The following is a 17,903-nucleotide window of genomic DNA, read 5'->3' as shown; positions in this document are numbered from 1 at the left end:
GATTCATGGCCCAAATCCCTGCAAAACTGCCAACATTTTGATCAACCCCAGTCATACATTGTGTTACCTGTTAATAAGCGACTGATAGCATCTCAGGCTAAGATGGTGGACACAGCAAACACAACATAAGAGCCTCGCCGCAGGCCATGGCGAGCACGTTGCCATGTTAGTTTCTATCGCAGCTTTTAGACGGACCGATTGGAAGAAAAGGAAGCGAGATTTCAGCAACATGACTCACATATTCGGATGTCATTTACGTGTTTGGATCGTAGAAAAGATTAGGGGGTTGTGTGTTGACATTCATGGCTTTCCAACCGAGCGAGGAGCTTTGCAGCTGATTGCGCCGACATGTCAGCTGATAATTGTGGAAGTAGAATGCACATGAGTAGATTGGACGGCATTGTTCGCTAAATGACAAGATCTGTCTTCCTCTCCGCCTCCTTAATTATCTTCCTCGGTTATAATTACACGTGTGAAGGTCCTGAGGACAATCACTGTTGTGTTGCACTGTCTGCTGGCTGAGGTTTGATGAGATAGGGAGTGGATACTGTAGAGACTGACACTGGCTGTAAAAGGAGGCGACTATCTGCCTTCGGAAAATCACAAGCATTAATTATGAGAACGATGCTAAATTAGCATAAATCAGTCATTACGTTTGATTAGCAGCGCCGCACACATCTGCTGCCGCACCGAACCGCCCTGGAAAGTGACACAACAACTTCACGACGTAATGTGACTGAGTTAACATAAAATGTTGTCAAAGTTGTCCTTTGAGTGACAGTAATTGTTCCTCAAAAATCCACAATATTACCGCCCATAAACAGCTGACAGTCATGACGCACCGGAGGCTTTCATTAAGAATAGTGGTGACGGAGAGCTGGGAGCGACCTGGGGGTCCTTAAGCAGCCTTGTAATTCTGTCTTAATGAAGCCGATGAATAAATGATTTGAGGCGCTGTGCATGAGGAGTCTGATCCCCCGTCAGCATGTCTCCGCGGGCTTTGGGAGGAACCTCGGCGGAGGAATCCTCCTCCACCCTCTACGTCCTCCTTTATCCTTTAACCCCCTCTTCTTTTAGCGGTCACCCCCCCCCCCCCCCCTCCCCCGTTCTATCTCTCACCTTCCACCATCTCCCCGTCCCTTCCACTTCTGCCTCCTCCTTGCACATCCCTCCGCCCACCCCCCACCGCCTGTGGTCCTAATCTCCTCCAAAACATCTTTTCCTAGACGGTGGGAGTTGGCAGAAAGCGGAGGCCGCCACCAGACTCGCGACTGACTCATCCCGTCATAAACAACTGGCGGGTGTCTCCGTGCCGGCGCCCCCTCCAGTTTTAGACACGCTCCTTTTGACAGGTTATTTTTTATGATGCTGATTGTTATTTTCCCTCTTATTGTTTTTCTTCCTTGTGACGCCGGATGGGGGGTAAAAGTGCAACTCTCTGAGATCACGCAATCGTACTCTCTGGGACAGAAAACAAAGATGACAGTAATAAAAAGGAGAACCAATTGCTTTTTCATTTCATTTCCTTTGGGAAATCAGGCTGAGGGAGGAATAACGGGGCCATAATAATAAAGTTAAAGAGAAAAGGGTGTGTGGCTCTCCGTTGTCTAAGCAAACCACAAGCAGCGGCCACTGTGGACGGTACAGTTGCTCAGGGTCACAGACATTATTGGAGGGAGGGCGAGAGGATGTGAAGCAAACGGTGGGAGCAGTGGTGGAAAAACACAGAATGCACACCAAACATTTTCCTAAATCACATTTCTTCTTCAAAAAAGATGAAAAACTGTTTCATGCATCTGTGAAGAAAATATGAGAAGTGACAGGGGAGAAGATCCACGTGGGATTCCCTTTTATGTGAGCTGCTGTATTAGGGACTTAAACTGCTCCCGAAATCCAATGCTAGTAGTTAGCCGCTTTTAACCGTGTGTCATTCTATTGTGTGGCATCGTTATATTGCTCATTACACAGGCAGGCCGTGCAGCTTTCTCTGCATGACCATACAAGTTAATGGGCCACAATAAGGACACCACTGTCTCCGTTTTATAGCTCGGTCTCCTAATGGCCTACTTGGCTTCCTTGCGTGTTCTCTCAGAGGAGCCATCACGGCCTCTTTAAGGCCTCTGATATTCTCAGCACACTTTCTTCCAGGCCCACGTCCCCTTCCATCCGTTCCTCCCTCCGCTCTTCCTCCCTCCCTCCCTCCCTCCCCCGTCCAATCCAGACATCTACAGGCAGCCCGCCCGCAGCCCAGGGCCTTTTCCCGTGCCTTTAGTTTCATTAGCGGGCCCCAGATGCTTAGCTGCTTACAAAATTATGAAGGGCCAAAGCCAACCGCCTCCAGATGGGACCCATCTATATTCAGATGAGCTGTTTCCTCACATTCAGAGCAATCCCACCCTGATGTCCTACAGTGTCGTCAACAAACATGCTGACAAACACAAACACAAGCGAGTACAAACAGATGCACACATTCACAGTGGAAACCGTGTGCACATGTCATGCACACACCCGGGGCCACACACACACACACACACACACACTCAAACAGACTGGCTGGCTGGCATGGCTTTCTCTATATAGGAAAACAATGGCTTAATAGCCGGCACAGTGCTGTTTTTTTCTGTCAGCTTGAGCTTTTATCCTGTATTGTGCAGTTTTTTTTGCAGTTTTTTTTTAATACTTATTTTACAAACGGACTGGTGACAGACAATTCAACTTTTAGATATAAAGGACCACATCCCAGATTGAAGGTAAACACATCCCATGGCAGGGATGTAAATACATCTGTCTATACATATAAAGTAGCATATCTGTCATTTGAGTGACAACTATTTATCTTTTTTGTTTTGTACGGACGGTACGGATTACTTTCTCAGATATTTGCTTTAACTATTTTGACTTATCACAACAGCCCAAAATGATCTGATTGCAACTCGCCCCAATACACACATTGGCAAAATAATAATGACAGTGTGCAGGCATAATGCAATAAGCCTAACAGAGGGAGAGTAAACAAACCATTCATGTTTCAACCCTTTTCTTTCTCAAAAGAAAACTTTCGCGACCTGAACTCTGTCAAGACCGCAACCGGATGCATTCGAGCAGCACAAAGAGGAGCAGCAACACATCCATGGCACTGATGAATAAAAAAGGGTGAGAGCAAAGGTAGGAGTGTGTTTGGTGACACGGGGAGATGCTCAAACATCAGCCACCTAAGACAAAGGACCGCAACGAGTGCTAATTAAGATCGATCCACATCCAGAGAGATTCTTTTCTTGCAGCAATGAGTGCAGAATGAGAAGATAGCAACTCTGATTAGAGTTGACTTTAGTTCCCTCAGCTGACCATCTGACTTCATCCCAGTGTCTCACACACACGAATACAGACGTATTTGTTGGGAAGAATGCAGACATCAAGCAGTCGCACAAGATGTCCTAATGTGTCCCATAAATACCTGATAAAAAGGCTTTGTGGAATCGCTGAGATACCCATAAGCCTTTAGTCGGAGTCAGGGGGGTCAACTCATCACCGGGCTTAGCCCACCCAATGAGCTTCGAACTGGCTGTAGCCAGGCATCTGCACTGCCTGCAGGCTGGCCTGCTATATACAGTATGCAGTGTAAACGTGTGCAGTATTTCGCGTGTGTGGAAATCCTTCAGGGAGAGAATTTGTCCCGTGTCCCACTTGCAGTGCTGCCTGAACAAAGAGGGGGTGAAGGTGAGGTCTTCCGCCTGCAATACTAAAAGGCCGGCGCTGACTTACTGTACAGTAATCAGGGGACTGCTGGCTGCAGGAAAACTGCAACGCCTCACCTAGTTCATTATGAGATGACACAACCAATTTGTACCTCTGCCTGCTGCAATCTACCGAATCTCCCCTGACAAAAGCATTTAGATTAGAGCGCTTTCAGGGCGGCGGGGGAACAAGGGGGGGGGTTCGCTCACATGGGTACCCAGCCTGTAAAAAGTGCCTTTTTAATTCTCCTCCAGGCAAACATAAAACTGTCCAGGTAAGTCATTTGTGGGTTGAATAGAGAGCCAGGAGCACGTTGCCCTGTCTGTCGCAATGCCGCTTGCTCCTACTCCTGTTTTTTTCATTGTTTTTTTATTCCTGTACGACTTCCTCGGCATAAACACCTGCCATTGTGCACATTCGCACGCCCGCCGACTCACGCGCGTCCTTATCCTCAGCTGGAAGATTATTAATCTATTTGTCCCACTTTGCCCCATTATTTCTCCCACATAATCCTCTTTCACTTTCTGTGGCAGCATGCAGATGAGTTCCTGTGAACAAGGGAGCTGCGTGTGCTGTTGATTGTTCTGATTGGCGCTTCTCATCCTCCGTCTCCCTCGCCGGTTCGTCCTGCCCAGATGGAATGGAGGAGATGAAACGGAGGGAGGTGCCATTTCATCTAACAAAATACAGCTTTGTGATCACTTTTCTCTCTCAGGTCTTTAAAGACAACTGGAGTGAGGAGGAACGGGAAGTAATTTCCCCCGGAGCATGAACACCGCTCCACATTTCTCACACAGAGTTGCCGAGTGACTTTTGCAGTGACAGTACATCAGGTATCGTCTTTTTCCTCCTGCAAATATTCACTCACATTCATACATCACTCTATTTCCTCTCGGCGGTCAGACTGGTGACAGATAATTAGGCGCATGTGCGTCTCTCCCTTTCTCCTTGGTTTTTTTTTTATTAAAAGATTTTGTCCGTCTCCCTTATCGCACAGACAATGTTGACGGCGAGAGGGAACATCATATATAACATTTTTTTAATCTAAGAATCTTATATGAAAGCCATAGCCTCTCTGTCTGTCGAATGATTGCTACGGGTTCCCACTTCAAAACCGGGTCGAGAGTGAAGAAGCAGCACGAAAACTCGCTCTCTGTTTTAAATTAAAACACACGCCGCGGGCGCAGTAAAGGTGTAATGAAAATGATGTTCCAGTGAAACATTGCAGTAAAGCTGTGAGATTGAGAGACATGGACGTAAAAAAAAAAAAAAAAAAAGAGAGTAAAGCTCCCGCGGTCTCTCGAGGGAGCCGGTGAATGTGTGAAGCCACGGCTGACAATCCATTTCTTTTCCCTTTAGCCTGGAGTCTTACAAGCACGACCGCAGGGAGATGAGCGATGAGGGAACAGGTGAAGGCGCGCTACAGCTAAACAGCTTCCTGAATTGGTTGCAATATAAATCAACTGCAACATGGGGAATGGATTTATTTGCGTGCATCGTGTTAATACCTAGAAGTCTTGTCGTACCACAGAGACAAAATTGCTGAACATTTTTAAGACACTCTATAGTTGGGTTTTGTTTTCATGCGTAATATCTGTGAGGATTCCTGTGTTGGAATCCAGGATATTCCCACGGGGATCCAGTGCAGGGAAGACGGTGGTCGTAGTGCAAGCCGGGATGGGGGGGGGGTTCTCAAACAGCAAACTGGGGGGTTCGCTCCATGTTTTTATGAAGCGAGTCCGTTTTTGGAAATGAATCGTTAGTCTCGGTTTTATTGCTGAAATTACTCGAGCCGGTCCTTGTCCTGTTTGCCCTTAATTAACAAGCGTTCAATTCCCCTATTAATTAGCACAAGCTATTTGCTATTTTACATCACTCTTCATTTGTCTACAATTAAAAGGTCTATTATTAAAAGGCGCACCACGCGGTTAATTGGGCGAGTGGCTCAGCTGCGGGAGGGGAGGGGAGGGGCGAGGGGGGGCGGTGCAGACACCCCGAACGGAGGGAGGAGTCAGGAGGGGGTCCGCTGGAGCTCTCACACAACCTTCAATTTGCTGCCTGACACTTTGTCCCCGAGAGAGGGACTGTCTCGGGCCGCAGAGGATGGGGGGTGCGCCGGATGAGAGGATTCTGTATGAGGCAGCGTGTGCACTTTCATTCAGACTGCAGGACCAGCAGCGCTGCGTGTGTGTGTGTGTGTGTGTGGACCCGGTGGGTCTCCAGCATCTCCTGTGCAGCACCACCGGTTCGATTTCCTTCCCGTCACCTTTGATGGATTTGTGTTTAAATGATCACAGTTCATTGGAATTCATATATTATGTAAAAGTGCGGTACGGTTTGTTCAGAGAAATGGGAGCCCGACATTTTGTGATGTGTGTGTGTTTGTCTGTGATTTAAGTTCATAAAACACCTTTAAGTGGAGCTGAAGATCTGATAACATGGAAGATCCAAGCACTGTGGGAGAACACTGACACAAAGAACTCAATTCCAGGATAACAAGGTCTGATTTAGTGCCGAAGAACCAAAACAAAGCAGAGAAATTGCAGGAGGCCGAAATTGGAGAAGAAGTGAGTTTTAAGGAGGAAAAAAAACACCATAAGGACAAAAGAAAGCTGTGCGACGACAGACACACAGGGCAGCGGAGGTGTCCTCCCTCTTTAACTCACCCTGCCACACCCCTCCTCACCCCTCGCCCTCTGACAGGGCTTAACAAGTGGCAAGGGGACGCAGGCAGGCCGAAGCTGTGCTTATTGACAGAACAATTACGGCTAACACGCACCACGACGGAGATGCTGACATCTCCAAATAGAATTTCACTACGGTGTCGCCCCGCATGCTTACAGGAAGGATTTGGGTAGAAAACCAAAATTGCCCCGACTAACAGACTGATTGACTTGGAGCTGAGCACGACTGCTTGAGAGGCACTCCTGTGTTTTTTTGTAACCTTCTGTAAAAGAAGAGGAAAGACATTTACCCTTGATCAAGGTTGGCTGGTTTCCTAACTTTAGCAGCAATGTTTGGCAAACCCATTTCCTCCAACTCCCCACTGTTCATCTGTTAGCTCAGCTAGAGGTGCAGCTATTTTTATCCGCGCACCTACGGACTCACGAAGAAGTGGAAAGTTAATTAAAAGAGACACGACTGATCAGAACCATTTCGGTATATTACACATCACAGATCTAATAAGCTAGAAATGATGTAAAGATGTGGGTTCGAAGGGACAATAATGTCGGCACCCAATTTAAATAGCGTTTTTTTCATTCTCTTCTGTCTTGAGTGACGCATACATGAGGCAAAAATGTCAATGACGACGTCGCTGTAGAGTCAATAATTGAATTATGGCTGTTTTGTTATATGGAATCAGAATAAAACCGTAACAAATCTATTGAGCAAAACCTTGATATAATAATCTCAGCATTTTTATAAAGCAAAAAGAGCAATTGTGCTTTGGTGGGACAAAGCAAGATATTTAAAATGTCACTTTGGACTGTGTGAAGCTGTGATGGATATAACTTTAAATTTAAATTAAAGTGCCTCGTCCTACTCCGCTCCAGACGGGACTCTGTGCCGAGCATCTGGCGGTAGACGCGGTCAGTCTCATGCAGCCGTCCTGCCCACTTCCACCCCCAGCATCCCGGCCTCCAACAGCTGCATTACACCACGCTCTCTGACTTTCTAATTGGCTATCTCGGGAAATAAGGATACCGGGCAATTCTTTGCTCTAGCAGTCTCTCAACTAGCGGGCCACGGGGAGGTTGGCACCTAGTGTCCCCAAGGGGGCTGTTGTCTTCCACTCATTCAAGAAAATATGGTTTAGTCTCTTAAAAAAAAAACGTCTTTTTTTTCTTCACTTTGATCTTAAAGTCAATTAAAATTCACAGGCGCCAATTTGATTTCAAAGATGTACTATCGTCGGTGTTTAGGGTGAGTAATGGATCTTGCAGCTAATGTTTGCAAGATGAAGGTGGTTTGTTTTTATTCAGCAGCTGATCGTTTTTAAGTCGAGAAACTGGTATATAATTAATTTGCTTTCCTTTAATGACAAATGGTAGTATTCATTTCGCTGGTAGTTTACGAAGTAGTGCAAAGGGCATCCTGTTCACGTAATAAAACCCCCACTCCTTTTTACACCATCATTCGTCACTTCGTCGTTCAACGCGCTACATTAAATCCGGACCCAAGGAGGGAAGGTTGGAATGGAAAAGGGGGGACGGAAGAAGGGATAGAGGACAGATCCGTCCACCTGTAGCAGTGAACGTCCTGCAGGACTGTAATCTGCCAGTTGTCTCTCTCGCAGGCGAGACGAGGCCAGCCGAGCTCTGCAGCCTCCAGCACCGAGCGATGCTGAGGCCCCAGGACACAAGGCACCTGCACGGGGAGATAAAGGCTTCAACTCCTGGGCCGATGATTTTGATAAATGCAGACGTGGACTGCTGGCTTGTGGGGGAGAAATCTTTCCCTGGTACCTCTCGCTCTCGTTCTCTCCCCCTGTCTACCTGTCACAGTAATCTCTTTTTTCTTTCTCCAAACTCTCTCTCTCTCTCTCTCTCTTTCTCTCTTTCTCTCTTTTCCCTGTCCTGTGTGAGTTTGGATCAGACAGGCGAGGCAATCCAGGCTCTGCCTTTTTATTTATTCCATATCTGTAACTGTCAAAAAGAAGATTGCTACTTTAGGAGCTGTCGGTGCTTTGTTGTGCTCGTGGAAAGTCAAATGGAGGAGGCTGTGTTAAAAGCATCTTGACCACTTTGTGGCGACACAAACAATGTCAGCTGCAGTCTTGGAAGCCCCAGACAGTTGAAAATGGTTCTATAAGTGCATGACACATGAGGCCTTTTGGATGCCACAGTGCTGAGAGGAGCGGTTAAAACTGTATTAGCCCGGGGATGTAATTGGAGTCAGGCCTCTGCAACGGTACCTCCTGCCGTGTCTGTCACTTAAATATCTATTTATGAGAGCTTATTGCAACATAAACATGGCCAGGGTTGCATGATTAGCGTGTTAAAGAAAGCTCTGAGACCTGAATGACCCAACAAGGCTACTGCTCAGATTAACTCATCAGGCATTCAGAAAGTGGGACGATAATTACATGGCACAAAATGCCTGTCCCATTACCAGTGCATTCAACTGTTATCGCAGGTGTAGAAACGGGAACTTTGCTTTAAAGCGTCTACACAGCAACTGACGGAGTAACTACACTCACAAGAGGAATAACACCAATTTCAAAGCTTCACTGTAATAAAGATACAGTTTTCGGGATGGAACGATAGCTGTGGCTGCCACTTAAAAAGAAAGAAAGAACAGAGACACATAAAGCAGTGCACTAAGTGCAAAGTTGCAACCAGTAAGAACAGAGAGAGCGAGCCGGCCGAGCCGCATCGTGTTGCGCTGTGCCGTATCGTCGACAGCAGTTCATCTTTCCTGTCCACGGTGTCGTGCCCATTGTCTCTCCCCATTAGCCTGTGACCGGCGCGCTACGGTACGGTCGGCGCGGGCGCTATAGGCTAGCAGACGCAGGCGGCTCGGCGGTGGCAGATGCCAGGCTTTTTCCCGCGGATGCCCTCCATCAGCTGGTGACAGATGTCAGGGCTCCTGTTGGACGGCAGCACTTCATCACGCCATCCTGTTCTCCCCCCTACACCCTCCCCCTGCATTCACCAGCCTGCTTGGCAGTCCGGCCCCCACTGCACCAGCGCCGCTCCCTCCTGCCACACCTAAGCATTCACTCACACACACACACACTCACACACACACTCGCACATCTCTGCATCCATCCGTCAGGCGTTATTACATCAGACAGCCGTCCTACTGGCAACCAATGGATCACATGCTAATGTGCCCAGACGCATCAACTCTGGAAATCTAAAGTATCAGTCTCTGGTGTGTGTTTGTGTGTCTGTGAGGGGAGGGGGGGGAGTGTGTACTATTGGGCAAAGAAGAAAAGTTTTTCAAAGTTGCGTACAGAGGTGCGTAAATTCTTGGTTTCAGATGAAATGACAGTGAAGCGCAGAGCATTCTCTTCCAAATGATGCTGGTAGAATTGATGCTCATGCTGCACACTCACCATTTGGGCCTGCTGGTAGACTTGACCACAGGAGACATGCCATCTCTGTACAGGCTCTTGGTCTTGGAGAAGTTGACCACATTGAAAATGACTCTCTGAAAGACAGTGAAGAACATTGAAGCCTCGTTAAAGTCACAAATGAATAAGTCTCAATTTAGCATTTGATAAAACTTAATTTAAGTCACAATCCTAAACAAGGGGCTGGTTTTCAAACAATGCATGTTAAATATCTTATATACTATATGAAATACAGATCTTGAGCATTACAGACTTATTGTTACACACATCACAGTGAAAGTGAAAAATAGCTCAAAGATTAGTTTTCTCAGATAATGTCAAGATTTATTTTTATTGTGAAATATTGCCCAAATACTCCTTCTCATTTAACTGCACCGCACTAAGCTCATTTTCACCCCAAAATGTACCTTGTAAAATTCATGAACAAAATGTAATTATATTACATTTGCTAAATCAGAGTGGCTGTTTAATATAAAGCAACAAGCAGCAGAAGCAGCTCAGGGGAGATTAAAACCCTTCCACTACAACACACCGCATCACCACACATTAACATTACAGTGAGGAGATAGGGCAGCTTTAATGTCCCGCAGATGATCCCATGTCGCAGTAACAAAGTTCCCGATAAAAGGCAGCCCCTCCGAGGAGCGCCGGCCTCTAATCTGGGAGGACATTACGGTTCTCCCCCGGGGGGGATGCTGCCTGGCCCGGAACATTAAGCTCCGCCTGGAGCTCGGAGGACAGCCACGGCGTCTGGCTCTCCACCTCCTCCGGACCGAAGACCTTCTTTCTGAGCTGAAATATTGTGGAACAGCTCCTCCCTTCTTCCCCCCCCGCCTCCCTCCAGCACGCATGATAAGGATCAGGAGGAGCGGCAAAATGTGCAGGGAGAAATGAATAAATACTCTTTTTAAAAAGTCAAATAAATGGCAGCGGTAATACTGCGGTGAAGTAAATGAATCCTATTGATGGGGCATATCTAATTACCAACTTAAGCCAGGTGGTGGAAGTTAACTGGGTGCTACTGAAATCCTATTACAGACTCCCCCGCCCTCCCCTTTCTCCCCGCCACCCCCCTCACCCGTTTCTCTCCCTCTCTCTCTCCTGCCCGGCATCAGAGGAGTGGGGGATTGCGGCTTGTGGCAAGCTGATTCCGACTTAGGTAAAATGACATCTAACTGATGTTGAGACTGGCAGCAGGCTCCTGTAGCAGGGAGATAAGACCATTGCTGCTGGCATTTCAATTACACTTTACTGCCCTGCACATCTGTTGCGAGGAGCTACTTTCCAGCCTTTTCCCGCCTCAGGCAAATAAAAAGCCTTATTCTGACTCCACTGCCTTTCTTTGACTGCACAGCCTCCTTCCTCGTTCTTTACCCACAGCAAATTCAGATTGTCTTCCTCCTTAGCTCTACTCTTCCCACCGTTTGTAATCTATTTGTCCGGCCTTTTTAACTCAGGTGGGGGCGGCCGAGGCCGGACGGGAGACGCAGACACAGAGAGGGAGGCTGAGTCGCAGGCGAAGCGATCCGCGGCACGGGGGTGGGAGAGCGCAAAGCAGAGAAAAGAAGGCGCTGCAGCTTGTAATAACACAGAGCAGTGACTGACACAAAGAGACACAGGATAACACGACCGTGCTCAACAGGGGTGGCAGGGAGAAAGTTACTGAGAGGTAAAGAGAATCAACTCTACTGGCTCAGTGGACAGATGTGGAGGACACAGACAGGTGGGCTGGTAGGAAGGAGGCACACGGCGTGTAGAAGTCTCTGATTTCACTGAAGCTAAACAGATTAAAGAAGGAGATCTTGGTTCAGGCGGCGACTAAAACATCAGATCACAGAGTCTTGTCTTCAACCTGCAAGACAAGAGGAACTTTGAGGCGCTTGAAAGCAAAGCAGGAAAACAACCGGGGTTTGACTTTGACAAGAACAGACCAGCCGGGGAGGTGTTTTCTACCTCTTTAAAGGATACAAGACTTTACTGTGATTCTGTAGCGTAATACCTGCTCATAGAATACTAAAAGCCTCATTCAGGGTTTCCTGCAGGAGCTTCTCGTCAGCTTTCTACAGACAGACGGTTGGAATTGTTGATTGTTGTAACTTCAGTTTTGTCTGTTTTTAAGCACCTCACACACAGGACATTTTTTCTCTCCACTCCAAACAAACACAACGATTCCAAGTGCAGAGTTGGAGTAAGGCGTTTACTCAGTATCAAGAGGACCGAGGGCAATTTTTGTATTCGTGTTTGCATGAAATTGTCCTTGCGATTCCGTCTGCTAAGACCACAGCTTATCACAAATGCGAGCACATAGATAAATGTTTGTGGATTTGGTTTCTCAAATGCTTTAAAATCAGCAAAAAAACTCATGTATGAGAATTCTTTGCCTCTTTGATTTTGATTCACTTTTTTTTTTATCGAGTCAAGATCAAAACCAGAATCAATGTATACTAAAAAGCTACCACAGTGTCGGGGGTGGGGTGAGCTTTCTGGAGAATGATTGAGGTCCTTCCTTTTTAGCGGGATAAACAAATATAGTCATGAGCCGTGTGAGCTGATAGACGCGTGAAAGCAAGGAAGCCATTTTCGTCTATGAACTAACTAAAAGAGAGCAATTATATTGCTGTTCTGCGCACTCGTACGCTCACAAACACACACAGAGAACGTCATTGATTTAGAATCAAACAAACTGCTGCGGGCCCAATTCTCCAGATCGTTAAAACTTGTGCACAACCAGGATCAATTTAGAACACGCGTGTGTATTTGTGTGTGCTGCCCTAGAAGATTTAATTAGGCTTGGAGCAGTTAGAAGAGATTAACATCCAATGCTGTCAGAGCTGTCATGTCGACGGAGCGTGTCAAAGCCCTGCGCCGTCCCCATCACTGCCGAATTACAGACTGGAACAGGTGTCTCCGCTGTGCCATGACACACACACACACACACACACACACACACACAGCAACAGCTCCTTACATGTTGCATAGAAACTATTATATACCTCAAAATTCGTTGAAAACAGTTGAAACTCTTTTGGCGTACAGAACCTTACAACATACAAAACTCAAATGAACTTTGGTGGTACGATTTTCACTCACTATACTCATCAGCGGGGGACTGAGTGAGGGAGTTCTTCGAACACAATGAATGAATCATATAATGCCGAGCAAACGTTCCCATGGCGGTGCGCCGTACGTGCGGCCGCTGCTGGTTTTAAGGGGGAATAATGTGTGACCCCGACCCTCTTTGTTAACCTTTAAAACAGACTAGCCAGCCAGCCATAGGGCCTGGCTCCAGAATAGCCTCGCTGGTGCCTCTTCAGGGAAGGATTGCATTTAGGACCAAAAGCTGTCTTTTGATCTCCATCGATCCCGCCTGTGGCCAGATAGCGTTGCTTCCTGGAAGAAGAACGGATAAATTATTAAAGGGGCCGTTCTAAATGTGTAGGCCAAGAGATGGAGGGGGAAAAAAAGAGCACTTTGTCCTTAGCAAGGGCTGTGCAGATTTTATTATGTATAATATGACAAAAAAAAGAAGATGAATGTCTTTTTTTTCGCGAGCAGAGTGGATCTGTGAGTCCTGTCCAGAGCCATCAGAGACGGGCCGGCTGAAGGCTGCGGGCAGCTCCGCCTGTTCCTCTCCTGTTGACTTTGATCAGTCTGATCACTGACGCACAGCGTGCCATGACCACAGTACCCGGGACTACCTGACACTGCCGGGAGCACAATGCACGCACGACACACAGTTCAACAGATGAGCAGAGAGACACACACACACAACACACACCAATACAAATACTGTACACCCGTAATTAGCCAGCTGTTACGGGGAAGGAAGCACACACACACACACAATTAATAGAGTGGTTAAACAGAGCATCAATTTGACACACGTCACAGTGATTAACTGAAGGGTGGCTTCGACTCGGCTTCCAGCCCGGACGTGCACAACTTCTTCCAATTTCGTTCTGAAGATGATGCTTACAGCATCAGAATAATTGTTGCATTTTAAAATAAAATGGTCATAGATAAATTATACCGTCAAACAATCCTCATATGGAATGAAATGGGAAGGAAACAAAAAAAACAGATTTGTAAAAGAAGTAAAGAGATGACTAATTATGTATATCAGCTTCCATGGTAATAATTTGTTTTTTGTATTGTTAAATTGTACCATAATTAGGAGGATAAAGGATTAAAAAACAACAAAAAGGATACTATAATAACATGGAAGAATGGAATGAAACCCCTAATAATTGCAGCAACATATCTGAATGTGTATGATCACATATGGTCACAGTATGTCACAGCTCTTCAACTCTACTGGCATAACATTATGCATACATGAGCCGCATGACACTGGCAGACATCTCTTCATGGCAGGTGCCATTTATAACCAAAATGTCACCAGCAGATACGGATCCAACTGTCACTTAGTAAATGCCTCTGTGGCATCAAAGATAGTGATGTGTAGCCATAGATGCTAGAAAACTAACTTAAGTAAGTAAGTTACAGAGTGGGTGGGAGTGGCCATCAGTGACCACTCTGACGCTGCCCCAACCCAGTGGTTACGGCGAGTGGATTGTCGACCGACTTGACAGACGGAAACAAGAGGTGTCGTGTCCCGTCTTCAGGGACGAATTGGGACAGCCTCTCAATAGCAGCGTCCACATTCACAGCTTACGAACAGACTTCCTGAATCAACTTTGCCTTGTCGACTCATATTTGGCCACAGATTACTTTTCTAATAAGTTTTAATAATCAGTCACTGCTTTGGTAGCAACTTGTACGATAGTCCGTGGGCCTTACTGGGACTATTTTATTGAAAACATGGAAGCATAGTTTTTTTTTTCTTCCTAGCACTCGTCAGTCGGTTTGGGGGGAATCCTCAGGGGGGCATCACGGTGAAGGCCCGCTTAAGCAGGGCAGCTCCGCTGGGGCTTAGCTCCTGAAAAGCCTGGTGACAGTGACGAAGGTCAGAAGCCGGCCATAGGTGGGCATGACAGTGTGACAGGGGAACACTGAGGGACGGACTGAGACCCTCCGGGACAGGACGGGAGATGCGGTCTCATGTGCGAAAGGTGGAACACACGTGTGTGTGTGTGTGTGTGTGTGTACGTGTTGGCATGTCGGGGAGATAGGGGTGCAGGAATGGCTCCTTCGGGAGCACACGCATCACCTTGAGTTTAGTCTGCTTTACATAACCTGACAGCCTGTTGGCAAAGTCACACTCTGACAATGTCAACCAGTACAACCAAATACCATCAATGTCACTTGTACACGTACACACACACACACACACACTTTACTAGATCTCTTTTACCTTCCCACCTTTTTTCCTTCAGTTGTTGCTGACAGTTCTGGTCCCCAATGACCAATGTCAACTCGAGGTGCTGACACAAAGCAGAAGAGGACGGGACCCTTTAAACTTGTTATAGTTTCACAAACACAAAGATAGACGCGACACCGCGGCCCCCCCCCCTGCTTCTCGCTGAAGACGCACACACCTGGAGGTAAAGTGACAAAACAACAGTAATATTCCTACAGTAGTTTTGGTTTGTTTGTACTTAGCCCGAGATGCCCCACGGAAAAGTGAGCTAATATGCGGGGGAAGTTGTGATATACCTGGCTTTTGATCCCGGGGCCACGAGTCCCGGAGCCGCAGCCTTTTTAAATGTCAGCTTTTAATTTCCTTCTCCCTTCTTCACTGAAAAAGATTTATTCAAAGCAGTGCTGTTCCAAGAGATATCAGATAGCACGGTGACAGTCTTCTAAAGGGCTTTTGTTTGGTTTAGGCATTCATGGCTTTTTGTATCAGACTCTTTTATTCAGCCAAAGGAGGAGGAAGTTTCTGTATTGGCCACCGAGTTAAAAGGCAATCTCTCCCTTCCATTGTAAGGCGATGTACAACTGGAACTTCTTTAATTAGGGTTTCTCTCGCACTGAGTGACAGCAATGGCCAATACCCTCCAGACACCGATGGAGGTCACACACACACACACACACACGCAAAAATACTTTCACACACGAGTAAACACCACAGTCGTTAAACATTAACCTTTTGTGTCGCGGAAGACTATTTCACAGCTCACACAATAAGCTGGCTGTGAAAGCCCAGAGATGAACATCAGTTCACCTCCACGCGAGGTGTTTCCTTGCCACCATTTAATTACCGAGCAACGTACCGCACGTGTCACGGAAACAAGGTGGCACAGTAATAGAATCACACATTCATGTTGTGCTTTCATAATTACCCTCTTTGCATGCGTTTTAGTTTAGTTTTTTTTTTCTTCTTTTTCTTTGAGTTGATATTTGTAGAATGCGTCATGGTCAACCGGCGCGACTATTGTAGAATGTATTTTTGTGTCGTGTTAGTTGAGTATATTACTCAACAATTGCGGCTGCGAGCATGTGCCTCGTGCGTGCCCGAAGACATCGGTATTTGAGAGCGAGTCGGACGCGCAAACTCCACAGCCAAGTTCAATTCTGGCCTGCCGTCAATTTAATGTATTTCTAAAATGAATTAGCAATGACCTGCCAACACTGCTTTGTTATGTTAAACCACTGAATTGACTCAGCGAGGTTAAAGGAAAAACAGAACGGTGCCTTACTTGCAAGAAAAACAAATGCGTTGCCAGTGAACCTTTTGCCAATGCGTTTTCCCACCATGTTGATTAAAAACACAATCCAGGAAGCATCATGTTTCTTCTCGAGTGGTATTTGCTGTAGGTAATTAGTAGTACATTAGGGCAATTTTATTTAAACAGAGTTGGACAAACCATACCATACAAGGACAGTGACAGTGTTCATGGCCACAGGACTGTGAATGAACCAATGAAGCCCAAAAAGGAAAAATTGAGAAAAAAAAAAAAAAGGCAGACAGGTTGAGATTACGAGCCACATGTTCCTGCCACTCTGCTGCAGCGAGGACAGAGCTAGTTCCAGCCAGTCCACCTCCAGTCTCTCAGCAGCACCGCCGCTGGCACTCAGTGAGGGATGCACTTCGCCGCCCCCTCTTCTCTCCCTCCCTCCCTCCCTCCCTCCCTTCCCTTCCCCTCCACCCGCTCGTCTTCTCACTTTCTCCTTCCCTGTCGCCTTCTGCTCTCAACATGGAAGAGTTCATTCGCTCATTCCGCACGCAGCATCTCTTTCTATTTATCTTTCTTCTTGTGTTTTTCCCTCTCGCTCTGCTTCTCGCCGGCAGGGTTTGTGCTGTCAGGCCCTTCCAGAGCAGTGGGGTTGTCAGGAGTGATGGATGACTATCAACCTTCTGCTGTCTTCCGCTACGCTCCTGAGAGATTTGCAGGCTCGCTGACTACCAGGCATGAAAACCAATCTCTCTTTCTCATTCTTCCCTCCCTTCCTCCACCCGTGCCTGCCTCGCTCCTTCCATCTCACTCCCGCTATTTCAACATCTCCTCTTTTACCATTAAAAAAAAAAAAAGCCCTCATAATGGAGAAATGTGTGCGGAACAACATTGAAATTTGTGTGTGGACAGAGGGAAGCTATTGCTCCTCTTGAGGGATATTGTGGATGTTTTCAGAGTGGAATAGCGTCCTCAGAGTGACACGCCTGGTCTTTGACAGCCTATCAGGCCCGTCTTTATCTTCATCATCTTCTACGCTGCTCGCAGCTCCTTCAAGGACTCGCAGCACATGAGCATCCATCCATGTTCCTCTTGATGGTAATTATAGCATCAAAGAAAGGTGCTGGGCTAATTGCCGTCTCAAAATAATAATTGCTTTATTATCGCAACCATTTTTGTTAACGATCATTCAAAGGCATTATGTTAATGCCAATAAACGGTTTCATTAGTTTTCCAAGCCTGGCCTCCTAAATAAATCTGTATCGCTGCAATGACAACATGACAGACAGAGTGTACTTAACAGTTATGTCAAGTCAACTGCTTACAAGGATCTGTCTTGTCGACATGGTGTTCACGCACAAAATGCAGAACCAATGGAGTGATATATATTAAAAATTTAAACGCAGAAATCACCCCAAAGACGCCATATCCCTGAATGACCAAATCTCATTAACATTTCCTACCTTTAAAAAACCATCCACGGAGGAAACCCGTATTTGCATTAATTTGTA

General features: G+C 46.6%; 1 protein-coding gene across 1 annotated transcript in view; it reads right to left on the bottom strand.

Moving 5' to 3' along the window:
* Positions 1 to 17,903, bottom strand: part of agbl4 (AGBL carboxypeptidase 4) — a 201,981-nt gene that overhangs the window by 108,458 nt on the left and 75,620 nt on the right. Inside the window, exon 4 of the mRNA XM_040184981.2 lies at positions 9,797 to 9,891. Coding sequence (XP_040040915.1) covers positions 9,797 to 9,891 — 95 coding nt within the window. The remainder of the gene's footprint in view (positions 1 to 9,796; positions 9,892 to 17,903) is intronic.

This window comes from Gasterosteus aculeatus, chromosome 8, assembly GCF_964276395.1.
Source record: "Gasterosteus aculeatus chromosome 8, fGasAcu3.hap1.1, whole genome shotgun sequence".
In the NCBI taxonomy this organism is placed as follows: Eukaryota; Metazoa; Chordata; class Actinopteri; order Perciformes; family Gasterosteidae; genus Gasterosteus; species Gasterosteus aculeatus.
This window is presented reverse-complemented; position numbering and strand designations above follow the sequence as displayed.